This window comes from Acanthochromis polyacanthus, chromosome 1 (assembly GCF_021347895.1).
Source record: "Acanthochromis polyacanthus isolate Apoly-LR-REF ecotype Palm Island chromosome 1, KAUST_Apoly_ChrSc, whole genome shotgun sequence".
Classification (NCBI taxonomy): domain Eukaryota; kingdom Metazoa; phylum Chordata; class Actinopteri; family Pomacentridae; genus Acanthochromis; species Acanthochromis polyacanthus.
The window spans coordinates 17,337,946-17,364,559 of record NC_067113.1 but is presented as its reverse complement, the minus strand read 5'-3'; the positions used below and the strand labels follow the sequence as shown (position 1 = coordinate 17,364,559).

At 39.8% G+C, this 26,614-nt stretch overlaps 2 protein-coding genes across 2 annotated transcripts; both read left to right on the top strand.

Moving 5' to 3' along the window:
- Positions 1-13,417: 13,417 nt before the first annotated feature.
- On the top strand, positions 13,418-14,566 carry LOC110966513 (rho-related GTP-binding protein RhoV-like). The gene is made up of 3 exons (XM_022215904.2): positions 13,418-13,646; positions 13,725-13,783; positions 13,855-14,566. The coding sequence occupies exons 1-3, from the start codon at positions 13,487-13,489 to the stop codon at positions 14,302-14,304; spliced, it is 669 nt and encodes a 222-aa protein (XP_022071596.2). The 5' UTR covers positions 13,418-13,486; the 3' UTR covers positions 14,305-14,566.
- A 1,303-nt stretch (positions 14,567-15,869) lies between these two features.
- On the top strand, positions 15,870-26,506 carry LOC110966509 (zinc finger FYVE domain-containing protein 1-like). Its single transcript, XM_022215899.2, has 11 exons — positions 15,870-17,339; positions 17,438-17,942; positions 19,631-19,845; positions 20,062-20,168; positions 20,270-20,378; positions 20,486-20,583; positions 20,808-20,925; positions 21,064-21,234; positions 21,456-21,636; positions 21,750-21,863; positions 24,021-26,506. Exons 1-11 carry the CDS (start codon positions 16,830-16,832, stop codon positions 24,251-24,253), a joined length of 2,361 nt encoding a protein of 786 aa, XP_022071591.1. The 5' UTR covers positions 15,870-16,829; the 3' UTR covers positions 24,254-26,506.
- Positions 26,507-26,614: the final 108 nt, after the last annotated feature.

Sequence of the window (26,614 nt, the reverse complement as noted above, 5' to 3'; positions counted from 1 at the left end):
ACTTAATTATAGTGTGCCAACACTTTGCATGCCTCAAAATCTGCCTGACATTTGACAGATCCAGTTAGAGGATTTCCTCTTTGTGTGAAAATCAGTAAGTCAATAGAAATGGATTTTCTTGGTGGACTAAGGCCTGAGCTGGAAGTGAGGAAGGCGAGGTGTGAGCCTCCAGCCCCTCCTGTTGGCACATATGAGCTGTATTTGAAGTGCAAACTGACACATTTAAGTTTGAAATGTGGAGAAATGATCATGTACACTGCAATGACAAGTCATACTTGTGCAAAATCGAAGTCTGCAAAAGACTAGCATCATGTTTTATGATATGTAGATGTTCTTCATGTTTGTAGAAAGTTCAGGTTAATGCAATGCATCGGACCCTGCTGGCACCTGCAAAAAGATCTGATCGCAGATGACTTTTTGACTTGTCACAGTAGATGAAATTAATGATGGCTCACTGCCCGTATGCATTCCAGTGAGCTCTGTCAGTCAACCAGCATTAACAATGGCCCTACGTAGAGCGCAGCTTCCATTAATACACTCAGGATTTCTGTACTGTATGTCAAACTGCCTGCTGTGATAACATGTGGATGGAAGCAGACCTTGTGACTCACAACTGTATGGAGGATTTCCACGCCTGCTGGTTAGCTTTGACATTTGACATCAAAGGTGGCCCTGACATTATGAGGACTCCTAGCTCTCAGGTACTCTGACTCACGTTCTTAGCCTGAATCAAAAGGCCCTGGAGGCTTCCTGCCATTTTTCTCTGGAGTGTTTTCTCTCAAAGAACAGGAAAGGCAGCTCTGTTTCCCACACACTCACAGAGGTCCCATATCAGTGCCATTTTACAGTTTCACTGTAGCTCACAGGCAAGCAGCTGCACGGTCATTGTGGCAGTCTCTGGGACTTTTGTAGCAATATTATACTTAACTAAGGATACTGGTCTTGATTTTGCTGAGACAGAATGGTATCTCTGGAACATTCGCCTATGATTTGAGCCTCTTTTTGTAAACTCTAGCTACGCTCGTGAAAAAGACAGACGCTTATCTATGAACTAAAAATCTCATTGCTGTGTGGTTAAGCATTCTTGGTCTAAATTGTTGACCATCAAAAACAAATTCCACACAACACTTGAATTAATGTTTCATGTGTTGAGTCAAATGCCTTCTAATCCGACGTAGTGATGCTCTGTGTTTGTTTGGAACGTTTTATCCCTTTGGAAAGATCATGTTCTCATGTTAATCAGCCAATTGCGGCAGAGTTTCCTGTTTAAATAGATTCTAATCAGGCTGTGCGAGAACATATGCCGCTGTGTGGATTGATGTGGAGCCAATTGAAACTAAAATCAGAAGAAAACACAGATGCTTCAAAGGCCAAAGGGTGAGACCCCTGTTGATAATGTTATCAGTTCCCTGTAATGCACTGGATCAAACATTCAGACACTGAGGCACTGATGTGGATTCCTATTTGTATTTAGTTTTTTATCTGAAATGCTCAGTGGCTTCAACAATGACTCGTAACATCTTGTGCGTTTCATGCTGCTGAATACAGGTTTAGATTACACTTATTCTTGATTGTTGGAAAATCACACGGCAAAACGACATCTGTGTCATCACACCTCTTACTTGGAGACAACCAGCTTCAGATATTTCCATGACATATATTTAGTTGTAAGTGGCTCATGTCGCATTCCATACTAGTATTGTAATGAGCTGCACAAAATAACGACAAGAGATTAAGGCAAGTATGAATTCCGAATGACCTACTTTCAGTGGAGATGCTTTGCAAAGAGACGTATTGTGAAAGTTATCGAGGATGCACCAAAGCCAGCTGGCACACCTACATGAAAGGGTAATCTGTAATTTTACAAGTTGGTGGAAAAACACACGGGTCAAAAAAAAAGAAAAAGAAACAAAGATGAAGAAAAAAAGAACGGAAACATTTACAAATCTTTTGATTCATTCTGGAATCTTGACTTTTGTCTTATTTTTATGATTTACATAGGGCGTAAGCTTTCCTTAAAAGAAAGACTGAAGTCAAGAGAAAACAACAAAGCCCGCAAAGAATCTGTCATAGACCCGCACAAAACCATGTGTAAAACCACAACACATCCTGTTTGCAATAAATAGATATAACACGGTAATTATCAAACTTTATATGTGCTGGTAGACAGATTTTGTTGGCATTTGATCGAGCCAGGCTGTTTTTATTTTCTTCCATTCGTTATGCTAAGCTTGGATGTAGCTTTAGATTTACTATAAAACATGGGAGTAATATCAATATCCTTTTTTAAACAAAAAAGAAAAGTCATTCATGATTATATTGATTAAATCCTTTCCTTTAGGTACATTGCCCATTCCATTTAACCCAAGTTTTAGCTGAATACAATCAGATGACCAGACTGGATTTTGCTTAACTGAGTTCAGTTGGTATTATAATTTATTATGTTTCTGTGGCTAATAAAAGCATACACGGCTGACATTAAGTGGGTCTGAAGACTCACACAAGAAGAAAAATGTTATTAAAAAGCCCTAAAATATTATTAAGATGTGCTTCTGTTAGAAAAGAAAAAACAAATTCATATACGCTATCAGTCAAAAGTTTGGACACACCTTCTCATTCAATGCTTTTAATTTATTAGTACTATTTTCTACATTGTAGCTTAATATTGAAGATTAACATTATTTTTACAACATAATTCCATATGTATTCTTTTTATTATTTTGATTTCTTCAGTATTAATCTACAATGTATAAAACAATGAAATAAAATCCACTGAATGAGAAGGTGTATCTAAACTTTTGACTGGTAGTGTATGTTAACCTTCTGACCTCTAAACCCACTGCCAGATTTAAAAGTCACATTTTCTTTCAAAACTTCCCCCAAACCATATCAGATCAGATTTAGTGCAATCAGACATTGTAAAAACAGAAAGAATTTTGTGATTTGTAAGTTTTCGTTAGTCTGTGAATGCACGACGTGGTTCTATCAGGAAAAATCATTAAAGACAGGCTTAAAGTTGCGATATTTAATCTAAAAATAATCCCAAAACTAAACAGTTTACATGAGAGACTGGAATAGAATATACGTTTTTAAAAGATAATTTAAAAAAGCTGTGTCTTGGCACAATTGAAAAGGCATAATTGGCTAAGGTGCAACCAACAACTGAAAATTTTCAGCTAAACTGCAGGCTGTGTTCACACGAAACACAGCGAAGACAAGAAAAGAGCTTGGGAGGAAAATAAAACATTCTTCACCAATAAAAAACAGCAGCACAGTTTAAAAATGTTTTACAATGGAGCAAGTTGTCAGAATGATGTTGGGAGATAAATTTGTCTGAATTCGGTGTGCAGAGTTGTGTGAAGCATGTCTGGTTTGTGAAGAATGTAAAAATGAAAATAGGTGTAGTCAAGCAGCCTTTAATTTCTTCCCCCAACTTTAAACATTTTTCTTCCAAGTGCCCACTTGGAAAAAGTGGGCACTTGGAAAAAATATTATACAGAATTCCTCTTTTTAAAAAAATGTAACAGAAAGAATTCCATTTTAGTTTTTTTTCTTTTTTATGTTTGCTTTGGCATTGAACCTTGTCATGCAGAAGAATAAACAATTATAAGTTTTCTTTACTTCTTGTTGTGGCTGTACTGTTTCCACAGAAGTTCAGGAAAAACATCAGTGAAAAACTCCCACAGTGAGTAAAAACGTGACTGAAGCAGAAAAACACCCAGAAGCTGAGTCAGAGGCTTAACTGATACAAACGTTTTAGAAAACCTTCTGCTGTAAGCTTTAACATTCAACCACAAATCTGCTTCGTCAGACCTTCATGAGTACACAAATACTCATACAACAGAGAATTCAGTGTTGCTTAATTCTAACTGTCTAAATGTTACATAATATGTTTACTAATTAGCTGTACCCTTTTCAGTGGAAAATAAATCATCATACAAGTATTCGTCCGTGGAAATAACCAAACAGTTTCCAACTTTGCCCAAAGCAGCAGTGTTCATATAGAGTGTCACCATTCACGGGGAGAAGAGGATTGAGAAAATGTATTTAATGTCTCTTAAAGCCAACCGTTTATTACATTTAGCACATGTTCCCATGGTCACATCAACCAAGCTGATCAGCTGAAGGATCGTTTTTGGCAGGTTTGGAGCAGGACAACTGTATTTCCCACAAAAGACGGAGGACAGACCCCCTGTGATGCTCTCTGGAGGGTAAAGTGGAATTAGTCCGCTGCTTCTGGACCCCCGCCAGGGTTTAATGGAGCAGGAGTAACTAAACTGACAGGGATGCTTGGTGGCCAACAAAAGCCCCAAAACACTTAAGCTTTACTTAAAAACTGGGACAAGCTGACTTAACCTAAGCTGGTTAAGATCCGAACGTTACAACACTGGTTATAATGTTAATTCAGATTAACTGCAAATGCACTGATCCAAAAAAAAAAAAAGGCACATCAGTACTGTGTAGCACAAGAAGTCGCACGGTTATGGTGTATTCATAGTTTATGCTTTCCTGCAATGACTGGCCACAAGTCAAGAATGTGAACAACAGGGGTCAGCTGGGAGGTAGTGCAGGGGAGGGGAGATATACAGGTCTGAATTCCCATGAATCACTTGCTAGTATTTGAGTTTAGAACAAGAAGAGGGCTGTATCCTGTTGCTAATAAACTCAAGAGATGCATGTATAGTCTCTTACTGAGCACGAACCCCACTGAGAAACCAGTGTTCTGGCTAATGTGAGGACAAAGCTGTGCACACTTATCAACAGAATGATCCAGCCTATAGTATCTGGCACATTCGTGGCCCTCTGAGGAAGGATCCTAATGACTTGTGATCACCTTGCCCTTTTTTTTGGAAGTGCTAAATAAAAAACAAAACTTCATTTGCAAGGGCCTACACCATTGATTTGAAGCTTGATTGTTTATTGGATGCAAATAATTATTATGTTGGTAATGACTGGGATGAGCTGATATAGTGTGGGGGAAAAGTTTAGTTGGAGATCAACAGTAGCTCCTAGGCTGGTGGACCCCCTAGGAAAAGGAGAAGACAGGAAAAGGAGGCAGAAGTATAGGGAGGGTGGTTGGGGCACGAGAAGCAAGAACGAACAAGTGAGAAGGGCAGAGTGGTATGTATAGATGTATGACAGGAAGAGGGGTGGTTGAGATGTGGTCCTGCTTCTGAACCTCACTTAAAAATATTTATCTCCATTTAATCCTGAAAAAAATCTCAGCACAAAGATTTGCACAAATGTTCCACAGGCATTTATGGTGCTCTGAGGTTAAATCCTAACAACTGGTAATCCACTGGCCTTTCTGGAAGATCAACAACTGCTAGAAATGTTCACTTATCCTGAAAAATGTCACAGCAGCTACTTAATAGAGTTGCACAGAATCTGGTAAAGATATTCATGGTCTTCAGATGATGACTCCTAATGACATAAGTTAAAGGTGTTGTTTTGAAAAAGTCTCACCAACCATTATTGTTGATAGTTTTTTATTATATTTAGTACAAGTTTATGTTCTCAGTATGACTTGCAATAACTCGTCTAGCGCTATCGCAGGTCAAGATTTTTGTTTTTCCCACGTCTTTGCAAAACATTTCCGCTTGCCTCTAATTAGCGAATATTAGCATGCTAATATGCTAATCCCCTGAACTGTGATGGTGAAAGTGAAAAACATTGTACTTTCTTAACCGGTCTGTTAGTTCAGACAGCATGCAGTGCTGTAAGAGTCTAAACTGATCGACTAGTTTTTGCAGCTTTTGTGTCATTTTCAGTTGCAAATTTAACACAAGGTAATATATAGTGGAAGATCTCATTAACAATATTAATATAAACTTAAATAAATGACAGCAAATTACAAATGAAAACAAGACTTGTGATCAACAGCAGCACATGTTTTGGGTGAGATTCAAGCTAGCAGGTCAGGACCTTTAACATTAAGCTGCCAACAGCTTCATGGAGATTGCATTCAGTTTATGTATACCAGTGACAATGAAACCTATTTGTGACCCTGAAGTCACACCTAGGAGCTAGAGAGGGAGCAGGGAAGCATTTTTATAAAGTGGGGTCTCTGTGCTATGGCTGCAGCCCTCCTGCTCTAATCCTCATCACTTAAGAGCCCAAGTCATATCTACTTAAAGAGATATTATGCAGGAAATGCTATGCAAATGGCTTGTTTATCACAATGTCAGCCACTTGTTTTGTGCCCTGTCTGCAGTGTGCCATGCTGATCTCTGGCTTAGGGAGGAACATAATCTTTTAACGCCTATCTGACAGATTTCTCTATTGTTGTCAGATTTGCTACGCGACAGCAACGTCAGGCAACTTCGGTGTTTACTTCTTAAATACTAAAGCAGTAGTTCAGGGAGTCTGTGAAGTTTATCTTTATATGAACTCTCAGGCGTCACAAAAGGAATCACCAAATGTATCATTTCATAATGAAAAAGTGAAATTTGAAGCGTGCCGCATGCATCCCGTGGGGGGGTTCTCCTAAGCTGGACACACTTACTAAGCAGATTACCTCAATAAATCTATGTCAGGATACATTTCTGCCACGTCTAGTCCTGCGAAGAGAGACCGTGAGAATGCAGACACAAAACATGTTTACTGTGACAGATGTATCTCACTGAGTCTAAGCACGCTGCTGACATCTGCTGCACGGTTTAAGGTACATGCAAACACTGCAAAGACCTTCTCAATTAGCTGCAAGATGCTTGTATCTGAGCATTAAAGAGCAGCCCTGTGCTTGATCTGTGATGATAAAAGAAGCCGCCACAGGAAAGGAATCTCTGGATGCAGAGATATTTAAAGAACTTTTCCTGTGTTTGACATTTACCTTGGTTTAAGGAACAGCATTGTGACTCACAGCTGTCTGAGGTGTAGCTTTGGGAGTCAAGCTGGCAATGCGATGTGTTGTGGGGGAGGAGGAGGTGTGGAGGTGTGTGTGTGTGGGGAGGGGGGGACCAGATGTTGCCCTCCTACCACGGGGAATAAACTCTATCACTCACACCACAGGTGGTGGGAAAAAGGGGGGAGAGAAAAGGGAGAAGAGAACGAGTAAGTGACAAACAACGGCAAACAGGAAGCGGAGACCTTACAACACAATGCTCACAGAGTTTCCTGCAGGCTCAGACAGATAAGGAGCAACACTTTGTGTAAAGCTGCATTTTCACCCACAAACGTTTCCCGTTCTCCAAAGCCACATCTTACAATGCATGTACGATTCTCCCGCAGTACAGCTGTGATACTGTGGAGTAGAAAATGTGGCTCGTTGGTCGTGAAATAAGAAAAATCCTCAACCCAAATTCTGCAAGATGATATAACCTCAGTAGCTGATGCAAAATACAGTAAAACACCGTCTCATAAGGTCAGAAAACAAGCAACAAAACTACTATGTGAAGATGTTTTGAAAGCTTTATCATGAGCAAATATGACTGTAGATGCATGATATATTTCTCATCTGCGTGAAGCCAACTGTAAATCTTTTGGTTGTGCATCAAACTATTTCCATGCAAAAGAGGCAGTACAAGGTAAGGTGTTGTTATTTTGATCTAAATTGGCTATTCTGATGTCAGGCTAATAAAAGGTATCTAAGGATTGACAGCATGACATTGTTACATTGATAATTTGGCTTTTTTTTGTGCATGAGAGAAATTTTTCACTAAAGTTATGAAACAAACAATGCAAAAATACACTGAACAGACATCCTCTCATAGGTCGTCACATTAAGATGCACATCAGGTTATAAGAATACTAGTGAAGCAGTGTATTCTAAGCTACATATGCTATTAAAACCAATATATCCTGGAAGGGTTTGTAGTTTTTCCGAAGATATTATGATCAATATTAGAAGCAGCAGTAATAGTAGTTGTAGCGGTTGTTGCAGTTGCAGCATTGCAATGCACTCAGAAATTAGAGTTTGCAAAGGGGAATAGTACAGCTTTTATTTACAGTAAATATATCACATTATCTGTGTGTATTCATGAACCCGCTCACCCTGACAAAGCAGACAGGATGAACCACGGCAGATGACGTTGCTACTATAAACTGCGGCTGATGACAGTCTCACAATGCGCTCCCAGCTGTGCCCTTTGCCCTTTAAATGGAGGGGTAAAAAACGGTTTGATCATCTCCAGAAAACCCAGTTTATAAATTGAAATGGCATGAACAATAACACAAAGTGGCAACCTATTCTGGGTAAAATAAACATGTCATACTGAAGCTACTGAGCGAGGATATCATGGCAGCCTGGATAGTGAATGTTATGCTGACAGTTACAGTTAAGTTTGATCTGGCTTCCCCACGTTTGGCCTGGATTGTACTTGTATATATATTTATATACAATCCAGGCCAAACGTGGGGAAGCCAGATCAAACTTGTGCAAAAATATTTTCATAGTTGCATTGGTGCAAAAAATGAAACATGATTATTACACACGTGGACAAAATTGTTGGTACCCCTCAGTTAAAGAAGGAAAAACCCACAATTCTCACTGAAATCACTTGAAACTCACAAAAGTAACAATAAATAAAAATTTATTGAAAATTAAATAATCAAAAACAGCCATTACTTTTGAATTGTTGATTAACATAATTATTTAAAAAAACAAACTAATGAAACAGGCCTGGACAAAAATGATGGTACCTCTATAAAAGATTGAAAACTATTTGACCAGAGTGACATGATTAACTCAGGTGTGTCATTTAATTGACATCACAGGTGTTTCCAAACTCATAATCAGTCAGTCTGCCTATTTAAAGGGAGACAAGTAGTCACCCTGCTGTTTGGTGAAAAGGTGTGTACCACACTGAACATGGACAACAGAAAGCGAAGGAGAGAATTGTCCCAGGACATCCGAAAAAAAATGATAGACAAACATCTTAAAGGTAAAGGCTATAAGACCATCTCTAAACAGCTTGAAGTTCCTGTGACAACAGTGGCTCATATTATTCAGAAGTTCAAGACCCACGGGACAGTAGCCAACCTCCCTGGACGTGGCCGCAAGAGGAAAATTGATGACAAATTGAAGAGACGGATCGTTCGAATTGTATCCAAAGAGCCCAGAGCAACCTCCAAAGAAATTAAAGGTGAACTCCAAGGCCAAGGTACATCAGTGTCAGATCGCACCATTCGTCGTTGTTTGAGCCAAAGTGGACTTCATGGGAGACGACCAAGGAGGACACCACTGCTGAAAAAAACTCATAAAAAAGCGAGACTGGAATTTGCAAAAATGCATGTTGACAAGCCACAAAGCTTCTGGGAGAATGTCCTTTGGACAGATGAGACCAAACTGGAGCTTTTTGGTAAGGCACATCAACTCTATGTTCATAGACTCAAAAACCAAGCATACGAAGAAAAGAACACTGTCCCTACGGTGAAACATGGAGGAGGCTCAGTATTGTTTTGGGGCTGCTTTGCTGCATCTGGCACAGGGTGTCTTGAAAGTGTGCAAGGTACGATGAAATCTGAAGACTATCAAGGCATTCTGGAGAGAAATGTGCTGCCTAGTGTCAGAAAGCTTGGTCTCAGTCGCAGGTCATGGTCTTCCAACAGGACAACCATCCAAAACACACAGCCAAAAACACCCAAGAATGGCTGAGAGAAAAGCGTTGGACTATTCTAAAGTGGCCTTCTATGAGCCCAGATCTGAATCCCATTGAACATATGTGGAAGGAGCTGAAACATGCCATTTGGAGAAGACACCCATCAAACCTGAGACAACTGGAGCTGTTTGCTCATGAGGAGTGGGCCAAAATACCTGTTGACAGCTGCAGAACGCTCATTGACAAATACAGAAATCGTTTAATTGCAGTGATTGCCTCAAAAGGTTGTGCAACAAAATATTAAGTTATGGGTACCATCATTTTTGTCCAGCCCTATTTCATTAGTTTGTTTTTTTAAATAATTATGTTAATCAACAGTTCAAAAGTGATGGCTGATTTTGATTATTTAATTTTCAGTAAATTTTTATTTATTGTTACTTTTGTGAGTTTCAAGTGATTTCAGTGAGAATTGTGGGTTTTTCCTTCTTTAACTGAGGGGTACCAACAATTTTGTCCACGTGTGTACATAAAGAATCGCTCATCAGAATAGAAGCTTTAACATTCAACATTCAATAGAATAGAAAATTTAAAAATTTAAATTTTATTCAACAATTTTTAAAATTTACTTTTAAAATTTAATTATAATAATAAAAATATATATTAGATTTTATTATATATATACATATATATATGCACATATACATATATATCTAACATGTTAGAGCAGGTACCGGAGGCTCAGATGAAAGGAAATGAACGAGTAGACAGATTTGCAACAACAACGAATTTATTCACAAAACCTTTGACTTTTGTGGAGCATTTTGATAACTTTTCATCAGGAAGGACTGTTGTTGCATATACTGGCCAAATTTGAGGTCTCTCGGTTTTACCCCTGATGAGTTATTAATCAGAAAAAATTTACAGCTAATTCAAGATGGCCGACTTCCTTCCTGTTGGGTTTAGGGCATGGCCGTGTTTGACTTTTTTGTGTGTCCTGATGTGCTGCATATGCCCCCCAAATATTGTGGCTGTAGATGAAACACTGTGGCAGTTGGCCTAATGACCACTTTTTCAATTTTACAGGGGGCACTATGGAGCCATTTTGCCACATGTGTGCAACTCCCATAAAATATAAATTTTTCACCAGCCCCGATGTGCATGCAAAGGTTGACGCATTTTGGGGTATGTTTAGGCCGCCAAAGTGGAGGTTGAAAAGAGGGAAGAAGAAACCCAAGGGTTTCAAAGGGTTTCAATATGGTCCTTCAGTACCATCGGTGCTCGGACCCTAAAAATGGCTTCTGCAGGCTCAGTATTTAGAGTGACCTTAGCACATCTTGACCTCTTTTGAGGATTTCTTAAGTCTCCTTGTGTTACACCAATCTTCATTCAGCACCTCCCATTGTTCTTCTTTAGGTTCGGGCCGTCTTCATTTCTTCTTTGTCTAGAAGATCTCATTCTAGTTTTATAATATTCTCCCTGGTCTTGATTGTATCAGCTGTTGTTTTGCAGTGTGCTTGAGATTGTGATTGTGCTGAAAAGTAGACTTTTTTTCCAAAAGTAATAGCAGATAATCAATATTTCCTTGTATTTTTCAGCAGTCATGGTTCCATCAGTTCGGACAATATTCCAACACCACTGGTAAAAATGTTTCACTTAATGCCACAAGCACTCTCAATTCTGATACATTCTTGTCGAATGGACATCTTAAACTTTGATCATCACTCCACTGTACTCCTTTCAACTGATCTTTACTCCAATTTTTTTGCAGCTTTTACACATTTCAAAGTTCTTGCACTATTCTCCCCTTGAAAAACATTGTTCCTTGGCTGCCATCTTTCCACAAAGGCCGTTCCTGATCAGACTTCTGCAAGCTTTAGAAGGATCAACTTGGGATCTAGATAAACTGAAGCAAGTTCTTTGCTCGACTTCTCCTGGTTTCTCAAAGAAGAATCTCTAAGAAACTTCTCATCACACACTGAAGAGTGGATATTTTTCTTGGCCAAGCACTCCTTGGATTGTCCTTCACCGCATTTTCAAATGTCTTTATTACAGTTTCAGTTTCACTCGATGTCTGCCGTTTGTTCCGTGATTTGCCTCTCAGTGAAATGGCTGATGCAAAAGTACAGTTTATGTCATAGTGTGTAATCTGGGGCACTTGAAAAGAATGAAATGATTAACACATGGTCCTATATATTAGTGAGCTTCCAATGAGTTAAACCCTTACATCTTGTATGAGTACTGCTCATCACACAAAAAACAAGAGAAACATAAAACCAAAACAAAAATCAATCAGTCATATTTTATTTATATAGCAGGGTGTCATACAAATAGAACTAACTTACAGAACAAAATAAATAAAAAAAAATATAAAAACAATACCCCATCCCCGCTGCCATTAATACTATACGGTACAGGAAGAACTCAGAAAACAAGGACTGAGGAAACGCCATCATAAATAGATTATTGTAATGAGGAAACACCAGATGCAGGAAAAAACATCTAAATAAGTAGAGAAACAACTACAATAAATAGATTATAAATAGTAATAATAACAAATAATCTCAACTAAAGAAAGAAATGAAGTATAAAGCCAGATTAAAACGGTAGGCATTGAGCTAGCCTTTAAAAATAGCAGCACTGTTCTGCTCGCAGGTTTTATGAAGGCTGTTCCAGACACATGGGCCATAATAACAAAAGGCTGCCTCACTGTGGATTTCTGTTCAGACGTTTGGTTTAATTAAAAGACCACTAGCAGAATGGTCCGTGGGTTCTGGAGAGCTCATAGGATAAATCTGATGAATAGACCAAGACCATTCAGAGCTTTACAAACCAATAAAAGGTTCTAAAAACTGATTCTTAAGCAGACAGGTAGCCAGTGCAGAGACTTTAAGGTTGATGCAACGTGTGTTCTCCTTCTGATAGTCGAGTCAACACATATGCTGCTAAATTTGGAGACCAGATAGGAGAGCAGTACAACAGCCAGTCCTAAAAACAAGCAGAGGAGTCACTGCACTGGAAAGCAGCTCGGTCAGTAAGAAATTTCTGGCATGTCTTAAATTAATACACCCGTGATTAGTGCAGTGAATCTCATATTGCCAGCTCAAAAGACATGTCATTCATGAGAGTGGCGTGTTTTTAAGTGGTTTGTATTTTGGTTATATCTTGATACACAGACTGAAAAAATGTACATTTGTGGTCCATTATAACTTTGTTAAAAAAAACAAACCTAATGCTGAGTTTGTAAAGTACGATTCAAGAGTCATTTATGTGTCTAACTAGTATTAAATACTTGACCACATCTGTTTCGCTGACCAACCTTTAGTTGTGAAATGTTATGAGGTTCAAGGTGTCCACAGAGGAAGCTGCTGGAGCAACACTCCTCTCTACTGATCTACAGTGGTTACTACACCCTGTTGCTAATTTGATGAAGAAAGGAGTTGTAGGGTTAGCCTACTTCATAACCCTACTTCATCCAATAATGACTAATTATTCATCCAATAATGACTAATCACATTTAAAAATTTGTCACAAAGGGCCATCTTCATGTTTTAAATCTTACTACAGTCTCTTTATTGTGCAGCATCCTAAAGAAAGCAGCTAAGTTTTTCTGCACTTTTCCTCAAAGCCTAATTTCTGAGTGCTAATTTAATTCTGCATATTAAAAAACAAGATGCTTGCAAAGAAAATAAAGATTTCCGTAATAGTTCTGTTCATTACAAAGGTCACATCAACTGACCTTCCCTCAGTGGGAGTGACTATGTAAATATGCATCAAAGGAAACAGTCAAAGTGTTGAGAGGGGAGCATCTGATTGGGTGCCTTTGTTCTTTCAAATGGAGGTGGTCTTGTCCCTCCTGGGGCAGAGGGAGGCCATGTTTTACAGTAATGCTGCTCTCCTGCATGGCCTCTCACACTGCTGGGATAATGGAGTACTAATGTAAAGGAAAGATGGACTGTCAGAGGTGTGATAAAGCACACAGACTGAGAGAGGAGCTGAGCTGCATGCTGGTGGGTGATGGAGCTGTGGGGAAGACCAGCATGATCATCAGCTACATCTTCAATGGCTACAACACAGAGTACAGACAGACGGCATTTGATGTTTTCACTGGTGAGTGAAGCTTCTCTCTCATTTGTAAGGTCTGCTGTTTTGCTCAGGAATTCATCTTTATTTCTGTCTAACTGACAGGTTTGGTTCATGTGAATGGAATCCCAACTCGCATCAAACTGATAGACACTGCTGGACAGGTAAATATCAACATCACGTAGAGAGATCAGTGCAACCTTTGTTCTTCATCACTCATAATATGATCTTTCAGGAGGAGTTTGGCCACCTTCGCTCTCTGTGCTATGCCCATGTGGACGTCTTCATCCTCTGCTTCAGCCTGGTCAATCCTGTCTCCTTTGACAATATCACCTCCAAATGGATCCCACAGATCCGAGCAGGGAATCCGACTTCTCCCATCGTTCTGATTGGAACTCAGTCAGACCTTTGCCACAATGTGGACGTCCTCATTCATCTGGCCCAGCGGAGCAGCAGACCGGTGCGGTGCAGACAGGCTAGAAGGCTCGCACACAGGATCAGAGCTCACGACTACGTGGAGTGTTCAGCTCTGACACAGCACAACCTCAAAGATGTGTTTGACTGTGCTGTATTTGCTGCAATTATGCACAAGCACAGTGGAGCTAAATCCAGAAAGCTCAGCCTGCTTAAACGTTTGAAGTCTTTTTGTGATTCTGGATGGAGGAAATTCTTCAGATTCATTTGACGAGAAAGCTAAAGAGTGGAGTGAATACGCTCAGCCTGGTGGTCACTGTCTGTGTTTGGATTACTATACATTTTTTTTACCAAAGTATTTTTATGCAAAATATGGCTTGTGCACCAAAAGAACAAGACTTAAAACCTGCGTTGATATTTGACAATTGGTGTCAAACAATCACTGAATTCATTCCGCTACATATTCTGCTCTGTGTACCTTTATTCTTTTTAGCTTCACAATTAGATTATTGCTATCCGTGTTCATATTTGTGTGTGTGTGTGTGTGTGTGTGTGTGTGTGTGTGTGTGTGTGTGTGTGTGTGTGTGTGTGTGTGTGTGTGTGTGTGTGTGTGTGTGTGTGTGTGTGTGTGTGTGTGTGTGTTTTGTAAGTTTGTACATTTTGTAATAAATGCACTACACTGTGGGACACATTTAATTGTCAGCTGTTGTGTTTTGCTCTAATGAATAATTCTGAACTAGAAGATTCCTCTTTAGAAGTTACTGTCAGTGCAGAAATGGAGGGAAAACACAAAGTGCCATTTGGGACAAATGGTCACCTGCTGACACATTGAAGTGCTACTTTACAAGACAAAGGCCGTTTTAAATCCATCCTCTGTTTGAAAGCTTGTGATGGGGCATGTTTCCAACAATTACTTTCAAAACACCCACCAGCATTTTCTTTGTTAAAGGGATGATTAAAGATGGATTTTTAATTACAGTGATTAAAGCTTTCCCAAAATTGTTTTGATTTGACAAGAAAGTGTCTGCAATTTGATATAATAATTAAAAGGCATTGTTGGTTGGAAATTGCTTTACAGTTAAAAAAAAAAGAAAAAAGATTGGTGGTACAAATAACCTGACAAGTTTTGGGACTGATGTTAAAACCCTACAGAGTTATTTGTGTATTTGCGTGAGCAATTTCAAAACTGTATGTTATACTGAATATTCAGTATAACTTAAAGCCTTACCTGATTCCTGATTCCTTCCTATTTATATTACAGAGACAGATAGAACTTTTTTCAACACCAGCTTATACCACAACATCTATGACACAATGTTAATTAATCTTATTATTTCCCGGTATCTTTTTTTTGTCAGGATTTATCTTTGTGCCACAGATGACTATAGAAAAAACACACAATAAATGAAAATTGGGTAGGTAAAGTACAATGGCTCTGTACATGCAGGACACATACACACCCATACACAACAAACTGAGCCAAACAATTAAAAGAAAAGGTTGTTGTTTTGTTTTGTTTTATTTTATATTATTGTCATAACATCATTTTAAGACCTTATTTCAACACCGACTCATATAGTGAAAACGATGATGTTAATTAGTCAACATTGTTTTTTAAATATTATATTATATTATATTATATTATATTATATTATATTATATTATATTATATTATATTATATTATATTATATTATATTATATTATATTATATTATATTATGAATGTTGTAAGCTTTACAGAATACAAACATGGCGGTCTGTGGGTCGAACTACGTTTCCCGTCATGCTCTGGCTCGTCGCCCTCCTCTGACCCTGTGACTGAAAATAATCCGATCAGCTGATCTGACCTGGCAACAAAATAACGTAGCTAGAGAGATCTGCCAGGGAGGGGGCTGAAGAACAAAACAATGACACTGCTCGGAAAGATTCAGATACAGTAACACTTTTAAAGACTTTTTAAACAGAACCTCGCGGATTTCCCTCCCGGTTTAAAGTAAAACAGTCCGCGGAAATCCGAGCTTTTGCCATCAACTGGCTGTTGTTTTTGTTGATATGTTGTTCCAGCTCAGTTGACAGACTGGAGGCTAGCTGCTTGTTTGGACGGCTATGAACTGTTAAGGTTTCCTGACCCTCTAATTACAACATTTCTTAGGAAAAAGTTGAAAATATCCGTCGAAACTAGCTAGCCGTAAGCTACGTATTCCTATTTGGATGCCAAATTTTCTGCTGAATTTGCCAGCGAGCTATTGAGGGTCAGTTTGCTAAGCTAGCCTGTTGTTAGCATCAACATTTGCACATTCATTGTTTTTTTCAGGGAGTTCATTATTTCGGTTGGTACTGGCTACTTGTACATATTTCTGGATTATTTTACAGTTTTCTGATTAACCGTGTATACATTTTAAGTAATATTGCCGCTAAATGCTAACTTTAATGCATGAACAAGCTAACTGTTTAGTGTTAACATACAAGGCGTAACTCAAGGAGACGGCTATTGCTACTTCATCACTCCACTGTTACTTGCACTAAATCACTTTGTACAAAAACCGTTTTAAGTGTTTGAATATCATACAGCGAAAACAACTTCGATAAATTGTCGAGAACTAGTCGTTCCAACTAGTGTATCACCAGCTCCGTTAACATGCAGCTGTCTTAACTTGACTTCATTGTATTTGCTCATTTCACCCCTCAGTATTACTGCACGTCCTGCGTTTTTCATTAACTGCTGTTGGAAATAGTTCTTGTACAAGCTGTTCCAATAAGCACCGGTCTGTATTCAAATTCACCTTGTAAGAAACGATGAGTGGGCATGGCTCATCTTCAGAAAAGGGAGTTAATACCAGTCTAATATGTCAAGAGAGTTATTCCTGTGGTGGCTCTGAAGAGGCTGCATATGAGTGTGATGAGTGTAGGAGCCTGCAGTGTGTCCGTTGTGAACTCGAACTCCACAGCCAGGAGCGTCTGAAGAACCACGAGAGGGTCCAGATAGGTCCTGGACATGTCCCTTACTGTGACAACTGTAAAGGAGGCAATGGGGATAATGGGAAACGCCATAGGTCTGTGGTCCGCTGCCAGAACTGCAAAGTTAACTTGTGCCAAGACTGTCAGAAACGCACCCACAGTGGAGGCAACAAGAAGAAACACCAGCTTACATCTTACCCTCCACCACCGAAACCAGCAGAGGTCAACTCTGTGCAGACGTCTGTCCAGCCTGCCATTCAAATAGCTGATGAGACCAAATCTCAGAGAGCAAAACTTCTGGAGCAGGTGTCCAGTTTTCTCTTGGTTGATGAGAATGAGGAAATGCAGGTAAGTTGCAATGAAATACCAACAAAATCAATATTACAGAAACTCTAATTTCTTGATAAAAACTATTTTTCACTATAAACTCCATTATTCTCCCTCAGATTAAAGATGAGGCTTCTTTCATGAAGAGCCTCAGCTGCGAGCCCGACCAGCTGCTGAAGGTGGTGTCCATCTTTGGTAACACAGGAGAGGGCAAATCTCACACCCTGAACCACACCTTCTTCATGGGCAGAGAGGTGTTCAAGACTTCTCCCACACAAGAGTCGTGTACGGTGGGCGTGTGGGCCGCATTTGACCCCATCCATAAAGTCGTGGTCATCGATACGGAGGGGCTGCTTGGCAACAGTTCCAAACAGGGCCAGAGAACCCGCCTCTTACTCAAGGTGCTCGCCATCTCCGACCTGATCATTTACCGCACCCATGCTGACCGTCTCCATGACGACCTCTTCAAGTTCCTCGGCGACGCCTCGGATGCCTATTTGAAGCATTTTACCAAGGAGCTGAAGGCCACGACAGCCCGCTGTGGCCTGGATGTCCCGTTATCCACCTTGGGCCCTGCGGTGATCATCTTCCATGAAACGGTCCACACTAAGCTGCTGGGTTCAGGTAGCACATCTACACCTATTAATGGGTTCAGTGTAATAATATGAACAGAACCTAATTTAAAATCTTATTTTAGAATGGTACATTGGGATTAGGTCATTGTATACATAATCCTGGATCAGTGTACAGAGTGAGAGATGGGTACTTCAGAGGAGACGAAGGGTTAAGCACAGCAAGAGTTTATCAAATATTAGCCTGCAGTGTTTTTCTCTTTGTCATCCGAGTCACTGGAGGTAACAGTTGGCATTCCAGCTTCATGAGAAATGTGGAGACGCTGCTTTTGGACTCCAAAGAAAACAGTCAGTGAAAAGATTTATGACCTTAGTCAGACCAGTTTTAGCACATTTACATCCAGTTTCTGCAGTTTTTACAGTTCTGTGTGCTGTTTTGCTTTGGATTTTACCCCACCCCAATTTTAATGTGTTTTTTTTATTACTTCTGAGGATGTCCCTGTTTCTGTTCCTTTGATTAAGGTGTGACAGTCAACCTGCAGAGACTTGCAATTTGCTTTAGTGAGATAAGTCTTTGTAGTGAGTAATTGTGTCTTCTTCTAATACTGGATTTAGATTTGACATCATTGCTAAATGCTGTTAATGCCGATCACTTTTAGAAGTGTCTGACAGAAATAAAAACACCTTGTGCTGCATTGCCTCACTAGAGTAAACGGCAAATCTCTACAAGTTGTTTTCCACACTAAATAGATATTTATGGGAACAAATTCCTGCTTTTGAGGGAGAGGAAAAACATACTTAAAATACATTTGTGTTGTAGTGCCCAGGACACATTCTTTGTAGTGCTAAAACGTGACAGAACCCCAGTATGAGCTGTGAAGAGGTAGGGCAAATGAGTAAGCTATGTGTGTTTTAGGGTGGTACATCATATTGTTCCAGCCTTTACAGGGCGAGGTGCTAATATTCAGTAGTCACATCACAGAAAATATGATGTAAAACAAAATGATAGTTAACTCAAGCATATCACAGTACAACCTTTTTTGCTGCTTGAAACAAAAACATACATGGTTAATTCTGAGAGTTTGTCTAAGTTTATTTCCAAGTCGTGGAGAGGCTTAACATGCACAGAAACATGAGTGAGGGATGTGAGAAATGGGAAGAAAACTTTGAAAACAAAGATTTGGTAGCAAAACGAAATATAACATCAGTTGTATGAAAGTATTTTGGCGACCAAAAGAATGACGTTGACCAAAGACTTTCCTTTCAGCAACATCTGGCAATTGTTGCTGGTACAAGAGACAACCCAACTAATTTGTTTGACCATTCAAATCATCCCAACAGAGCTCTCTATGACAGGGACAAAGCCAGATGGATGCATTTAGGTTTCAAATGTCTCTTTCCAGATTTTTTTGGGAATATATATTTGAATTTCCTGTACAGATGCACTACCCTACAAAATTACACCATCATTCTGGAATGATTAATTCTCTCCAAGTAGAGTAATTGAAGTAATTAGGTGAAAATTCTATATTTTTTCACATTGCAAGAAACAAAAACTATCATAATGCCTTTTTTTTTCCAATATTGCATACTCCCAGTGTCTTTGTGTTTTGTTTTCTTGGTTTAACTACTTTTCAACCACAGATTTTACCAAATGTCCAAACACATGCTTATGGTTTATGTCCAGTATCTTGTGATTACAGTCAGTGGTAACCATTCCACATCTTTGTCCTCTTATAGAGAAGTCATCTGAGTCAGTAGATCGGCTGCTGATGGAGCGCTTTAGGAAGCTCTCCCGTTTTCCAGAAGCCTTCAGTTCTGTCCAGTACTGGGGAACACAGACTCTCAGTCCCCCTACTGACTTCCGTGGCCTGCAGAATAAACTGGAGCAGCTCCTGGATAACAACGCCACCCGCTCCCCCCGCACCCCGGTGGTCATCTTCAAAGCGCTGCAGGTAAAGTTCAAAAGTCAGCTGACTTTCAGCTGACTTTCAGCCTGCTTCAGAACGGTCGTAGTGCTGAAAACACGACGGTGAACTGAACAAACGATACTGACTAATACAGTTTCTGCTGATTTATCATTAGCCATAACTGCATGTGAATCTTCATAGCGTCAGTTTTAATTGTAGAAGTCTAATGTTAATACTGGCTGGTCCTTGATTTCCCTGCAGGCACTGAGTGAACGCTTCAATGGGGAAATTGCAGGTGAGCTGGTCGCGCACAGCTGCTTCTTTCCTGATGAGTACTTCACCTGCTCCAGCTTGTGCCTCAGTTGTGGGTCAGTACTTTGTCTCTTTAAACAAAAAATTACCATTTATTATTTGTCATTCAGCTTATATTTTTTACTATTAGCAACGTGAATCCTTGCATTTCCCACAGATCTGGCTGTAAGAACAGCATGAACCACTTAGGAGAAGGAGTGTGCCATGACGCGAAGCACCGCTGTCGTTATTCTGTTCAGTATGATAATCGCATTTACACCTGTAAGGTAAGCATGGCTATCTCCTAGCTTTTTCTTTTTAAAGGCACTCTAATTTATCTTGTTCTATTGTGATGAGCCTGAAGTTGAAGTAATTTCGTGGTGCATCACCTCAGGCTTGCTATGAAGGGGGAAAGGAAGTCATAGTTGTCCCAAAGACCTCAGCTTCCTCAGACTCTCCATGGATGGGCCTCGCCAAATATGCCTGGTCTGGGTGAGTAGCCGAGGAATGATCTGCAGGGGCACTCATAACTAGGTTTGGGTTAGGGTTATGTTACCTTTCCTCAGCTTGATTTTAGCACTGGTGTCCCAGACGCTGACCTAAAATCTCATTTTTCTGTTCCTTCTAACATGCATGTCCCACAGCAAATGAAACAGCAAATATACACGTGTTGAGATGTATTAGAAGCTGAGTTATGTTTTCAAATATATGTTCAGGTATGTCATTGAATGTCCCAACTGTGGAGTGATCTATCGGAGCCGTCAGTATTGGTACGGGAACCAGGACCCTGTGGACACAGTGGTCCGCACCGAGATCCAGCATGTTTGGCCAGGAGTAAGTGGAAATAAAAGTGTTTCATTTCTTTGTCTGATGCAGACAACATTTTCACAATCATCAATAATTGTACAGACCTACAATTATAGTCACAAACTTGAATATTTGAGTCATAAAAAAATTGGTTGTTTTTTGCAGTCGGATGGCTTTTTAAAGGACAATAGCAATGCTGCACAGCGGCTTCTGGATGGAGTCAACCTAGTGGCCCAGTCTGTGTCAGAGCTCAGTGTCAAACCTGCCAAGGCCGTCACCTCTTGGCTGACAGATCAGATCGCCCCAGCCTACTGGAAACCCAACTCCCTCATCTTGGTGAGTGACACACACAGCCCCACCCTCTGCCACCCGCCACCAACAGCCAAGTCAACACTTTCATGTCCAGAGGGATGTTTACTGTCTGTGGTGTTGTGTGCCAATTACACAATCCATGTTTGCAGGTCACAAGATAAAACTTGGATAGATTCAGGTTACGTCCTCTTCTCTTTAGCTCTTGGTCAATAACATGAGCTGTTATTGTTTTTCTCTCGTACAAGGGGTGCCATAAGTGTCACACAGTCTTCCAGGATAATGACACCAAGCATCACTGCCGTGCCTGCGGGGAGGGCTTCTGTGACGGCTGCTCTTCCAAAGCTGCACCCGTCCCTGAGAGAGGCTGGGGTCTTGCCCCTGTCAGAGTCTGTGATGTCTGCTTTGAGCAGAGAGCTTCATATGCAGGTACACACATCCTCTCTCACAATAATGCCAGTTGTACTCTATATCCGTATTATGCTTCTATTTAACATTTATGTGAGAATGACTTCAGCAAGGTATTTTTTTTCCTTATGCAGAAGTACTTGAGGCAGAGCTCGAGGAGGAAGAAGGTGGAACTCTGGCTAGGAAGGTTGGAGAAGCGGTCACCAACACTATAGGAGTTGTTGTCACTGCTATTGACATCCCACTTGGTGAGCATTGCCCAAAACAAAACCTCAAGAGGATTGTTATGTAACAGGAAGAAGTGACCCAATAAATGTGAGAGCATGGCTGCAATGCCCTCTGGTGGCAGAGGCATATCGTCCTTATTTTCTGTAAGAAACTCCTGTTTGTAGTTTGGACTTTATGCAGGAGTCCAGCCAACAAAGCTCCTCTTATAAGGAATATTGGATGCCCTATTGGCCTAGTTGTAACAGAGCTTATATTGTTACCAAAAGCCTACATTTCTCTGATAATTCAGTGTAAATCAAGCAGAAATGCCTTAGATAACAGGAAACAGCTGATCTATCTAATGAGTGTTATTATGAAGAAAGAGATTTAGATAAATAGCAATAAAATGATCAAGTTTTCTTTGTTTATTCAGAATTAACATTTGTCTTTAACACAAAAAGTGTTAAAAAAAAAAGTTTAAAAGTCCTTCTACACTGAGTTGCCACAGAACCTAAAGAACTTGGCTCAGACATTCTCCTCAGGGTAAATCTGTGACGACATTGCCATGAAGAAGTGTTTTACAGTTTAATGTTTATTGTAGACTTTCAGTTTGTGCAGGTATTGGTCAGTCTTTTTGTTCATTTCATCTGATGAAACTTCCTGCTGAGAACTCACCTTTGCAGTTAATGATATTGATGTTCTGATGTTTATTAATATTCCCTGGTGATTGCTCAGTATTATAGATCGGTCCATAAACCTCTCACTAACGTCTAGAATGCACTTTGGTCCAGTGTTTCTGAGAAGATCATTTTTATAATAGCTGATATGACACATTTCTGTCAAGATGATTCAAATGATATTTTAGATTAAGAAAACTGCCTCTGCTGCATGAAAAGAGTTAGAGAAATTCAAATAAAGGCCACAAACATAGCCTAATTTCTTTATTCCAAAGCCTAAATTGATTGTTCATACATATATTAGGCTATTAGATAAGTGTACTGTTGGCATGTATTTAATGTTAAAGGGCACAGATGAATATGTTTCTGATAACCTGATCTGGTGCTAAAAATATTTCTATATCCATGACCACCCCCAAAATACCCCACAGCGAGTCCTGCTCCAATCACAACAGAATTAGCCCACTTACTTCCCAATCCAAATCTTGTTTCAATGTTTCCATGGTAACCCCAACCTAGACAGCTCAGGACTTCATTTTACTTGGCATTACAGTGCACTTCAGACAGCACTGAGGAAAAAATAATCTTGGGCAAAGCTCAAGTGAATGCAAATAAATGTAGGCACAGCAGCATAAAACAGCGTTTTAATTAGGAGGGATGGGAGGAATAATGGCAGAGACTTAACGTGTGTGAGTACTGTGCATCTAAATTCTAGGAATCATTGCGAAATATGCATTTTGGAGGGTGATAAGTGCTGGACTGTCTTGGCTGGGAGCAGCTGCCAGTAAGCCAGCAGAGAAACTCGACGTAGACAGCCAAGAAAATGTGTGGAACGTAGCCCCCATGAAACAAAACAAGTTGTTGATTCTGCACTCAATATTTTGTATGAGTTAATTTAAAGACATAAGATGCTAAATAGTGGTTATTGGAGGTTCCTGTAGGTGGTAGTTTTTACTTTCAGACAGAGTCGAACTGCCTTTTCCCTGCTGTTTTTAGTTATTTTTACGAGACAAAGTTGAGGAACAGTTGGCTGTAGCATCATGTTAACTTTCCAGACATATGAGTGTACAGCCATGGCCATAAGTTTGGACACAGCATGACTTCCTATGTCTGTTTTGATGTCTATTACAGAACATAACTAATATTTTTTGACAGCACCAGTTTAATTAGTCAACAAATCAACAAGGGATATAATATTATCAATAAATTCCAACAATTGGAACAACTTTGTTCCCAAAACATAATATTAGAAGAAAATAACAAAAAAAATGCAGTACTTTCACAACCGAATTTGGTAAGAATAACAAAATGACACCAAACTCTTTTGATGTTTTTTTTAAAATATGAAACTTAATATAGTTCTCAGGAGTTGTGTACTGTATTGTAAGTGACAATTTTGTGGTATTTTCTAAGATTCACAAGCGTCATGGTACTTGTGTCCAAACTTATGGTCATGGCTGTATGTGATACACTTGTTAGCATGGTGTCGATGTGTGTATTCATGCACTACCTTCCACTCAGGCCTCGTGAAAGATGCGGCTCGTCCTGCCTACTGGGTGCCTGACCAGGACATCCTGTCCTGCCACAACTGCCAACGTGAGTTCACTGCCAAGCTGTCCAAGCACCACTGCCGCGCCTGTGGCCAAGGAGTGTGCGACGAGTGCTCCGCGGAGCGTCGAGCCGTTCCGTCGCGTGGCTGGGACCACCCCGTGCGAGTGTGCACCAGCTGCAACCAGAAACCTGGAGAACTTTAACAGGGGCGGCTTTCCTTCCTCAGAGCACCAGAGAGAACCACTCACTCACTCACTCAGCTCGCAGTCTGTCACTGCTAAAGTATACCTCCGTTACTCTAATGGTTCTATCTTGTAGCTGTGGGAAGGAAGTTTTTAGGATTATGTAGGACAATTAGCAGATTTGGGATTTCAGAGTTCCTGTGGCCTTTGTAGAACAGCCAGAACATGTGAGTTACTTGACTGAGTGTGAAACCTGCATTTCCACTCTGATTATTCACAGAGTGAATATTTTCAATCTTACTGACACAAATCCCTAATTTTACGTTCAATGAGGCTGTTGAGCTATTTTTCTACTATCAGAAAATATAAAAAAAATGTATCATTTCAAGAATAATAGTTAGCTGAGAATGCTGGTGGTTGGTGTGATTAGTCTCCAGCAATTCTTATTGTTGAGCAACATTTCTCTGATGTCGTATGTGTAATGGCAAAGAGATATTTTATATCTGTGCAGGTTCCATTGCATGCATGTATTGCAACATTTTAGTTTTTGCACTAAGCCTTTTTCAGCTGTTATAGGCTGTCGCTTACCTTGGCCAAAAGCCAGATATCCAGAGGAGGAAGTAGCCTGTCCCAAACTGAGTGAATGTCTACTGCAGTAGGTCTAGACTGGATATCTGGCACGCCAAAAATCATTCAGGTCACTGTGTCTGTGCTGGTATAATGTTTATATTTCATCATGTAATTTGTGGTTGTATGAAGACATAGAACTATGTTAGAGGAGTGTGCGTCTGAAATTTTGAAAATTATTTATGTATTGAAGCTAAAAAAAAAAAATCCGCTTATTAGCACTCTGGCATGCATGAGAATCCGAGAGTTCCATGGCCTTTTAGTTGTTCAGAGGACGGTCTCTGAATAAACCTCACTATCTCTTTCCTCAAGCGGCATTTTAGTGTATTCATGTTACAAAATGTATGTATTTCATGTTTAAATTTGTTTTCTTGACACTTTCATTTTGTTGTTATCTAAATATTCGATTGGTTGTATGGATGTTGTCTTTCAGGCCTGAAGAATATCCAGATTTGTCTTCAGACTAGTTTTATGTGTTACATTCACGCCTCCAGGTCTCTGTAGGCTTCAGTCCGACAGCACAAGGACGCCTGACAAAGCTCAACACGATTTGTGTTAAGCTCATCACAGCTTGTTTTTCTGTTCCGTTACATCCGTTATTGAAATCTATTGTATATTTTCTTTTGCTGGATTTTGTTTGACACTAGTTACTGTATGGATATTTATATACTTTGTAGTAGCAGTACGTGAACCACCTTCTCTACCATCTCGTTTGTTTTTGTCTTTCAGCATTACACAGAAATACTAGTGCTCAAATGTGGCAGTGATGAGACGTTGAACCATATTTAGTGACCGAGAGCTTTAACTTGTCTTGCTTCTTTAGTTGTTTTTGTGTTTTTGAGCAGCGAGACCATTTCATGTGGATATCATGCAAAGCACAAGGTGATGCCTTTTAGACGTATGCTTGTATTTTATTGATAAAAATAAGAAAAAAGGGGTGTTTGTCGATTGTAAGCTTTGTAGATAAAGTTTATTCTCCCTTTTGCTCCTAACGTGGAACTTTTTGGTTCTGATGAGAAGATGTTGTGTCTGCCTTGTCTCAAAATAGATTTATCTGTCTGAATGCTTCATCACACACCCTCCTCTGAGATGCTAATATTGCACAGGATAGAAGAGGAAATACATCCTGTCAGATTACTGGAGTTCATTCCCATGTGTATATGTGCAGTCTGTTTCTGCAAATATCCTTGGTGGTGTTTTTAGAGATACATTTTGTCCAGTTTGGGTCAGGTGCTGTTATCAACACTCTCACCCACAGACTGCAAATCGAACAGGAACGACTGACTTTAAACTGTTGGACACTAACTTGAACAAATGATGTGTGAACACTTGCTAAACTGGTGGAAGATTTGCATAAGATTAAAGTCGTATCAGCTCCCGTCTGTCAAAACATAATCTGGAACTGCCTCCATGTCTTTAGTGTGTGTGCGTGTGTGTGTTTGTGTGTTTTAAATCTCCCTGTGTCAAACCACTTACTGTACTGTATGTGGGAGGAATAGATCGTGTGCACGCCTGTGTGTTCTCAGCCTTGCTTCCACTCCTCCCCAGCACTGCAGCTTCAGATAAAGTGAGGGAAAAATTATTTGCTTGGTGCTTATTGATGATGATGAATGATTTATAATTATTTTAATAAATAATGAAACACAAGCTTCCATGTTGATATTCTGTGCCATTTACACTGCATGGTGTCAGTACGCCAGAGGGGGAAATTGCACTTGATATCTATCCAAGCTTACAGTAAGGGTCTCTTTAAAA

Coding starts and splice junctions, on each gene's coding strand:
- LOC110966513 (XM_022215904.2), top strand. CDS start 13,487: ATGGACTGTCAGAGGTGTGATAAAGCACACAGACTGAGAGAGGAGCTG. Junction 13,647..13,724: donor GGCATTTGATGTTTTCACTG/GTGAGTGAAGCT, acceptor TCTAACTGACAG/GTTTGGTTCATGTGAATGGA. Junction 13,784..13,854: donor TGATAGACACTGCTGGACAG/GTAAATATCAAC, acceptor ATGATCTTTCAG/GAGGAGTTTGGCCACCTTCG.
- LOC110966509 (XM_022215899.2), top strand. CDS start 16,830: ATGAGTGGGCATGGCTCATCTTCAGAAAAGGGAGTTAATACCAGTCTA. Junction 17,340..17,437: donor ATGAGAATGAGGAAATGCAG/GTAAGTTGCAAT, acceptor ATTCTCCCTCAG/ATTAAAGATGAGGCTTCTTT. Junction 20,379..20,485: donor ATCGCATTTACACCTGTAAG/GTAAGCATGGCT, acceptor GCATCACCTCAG/GCTTGCTATGAAGGGGGAAA.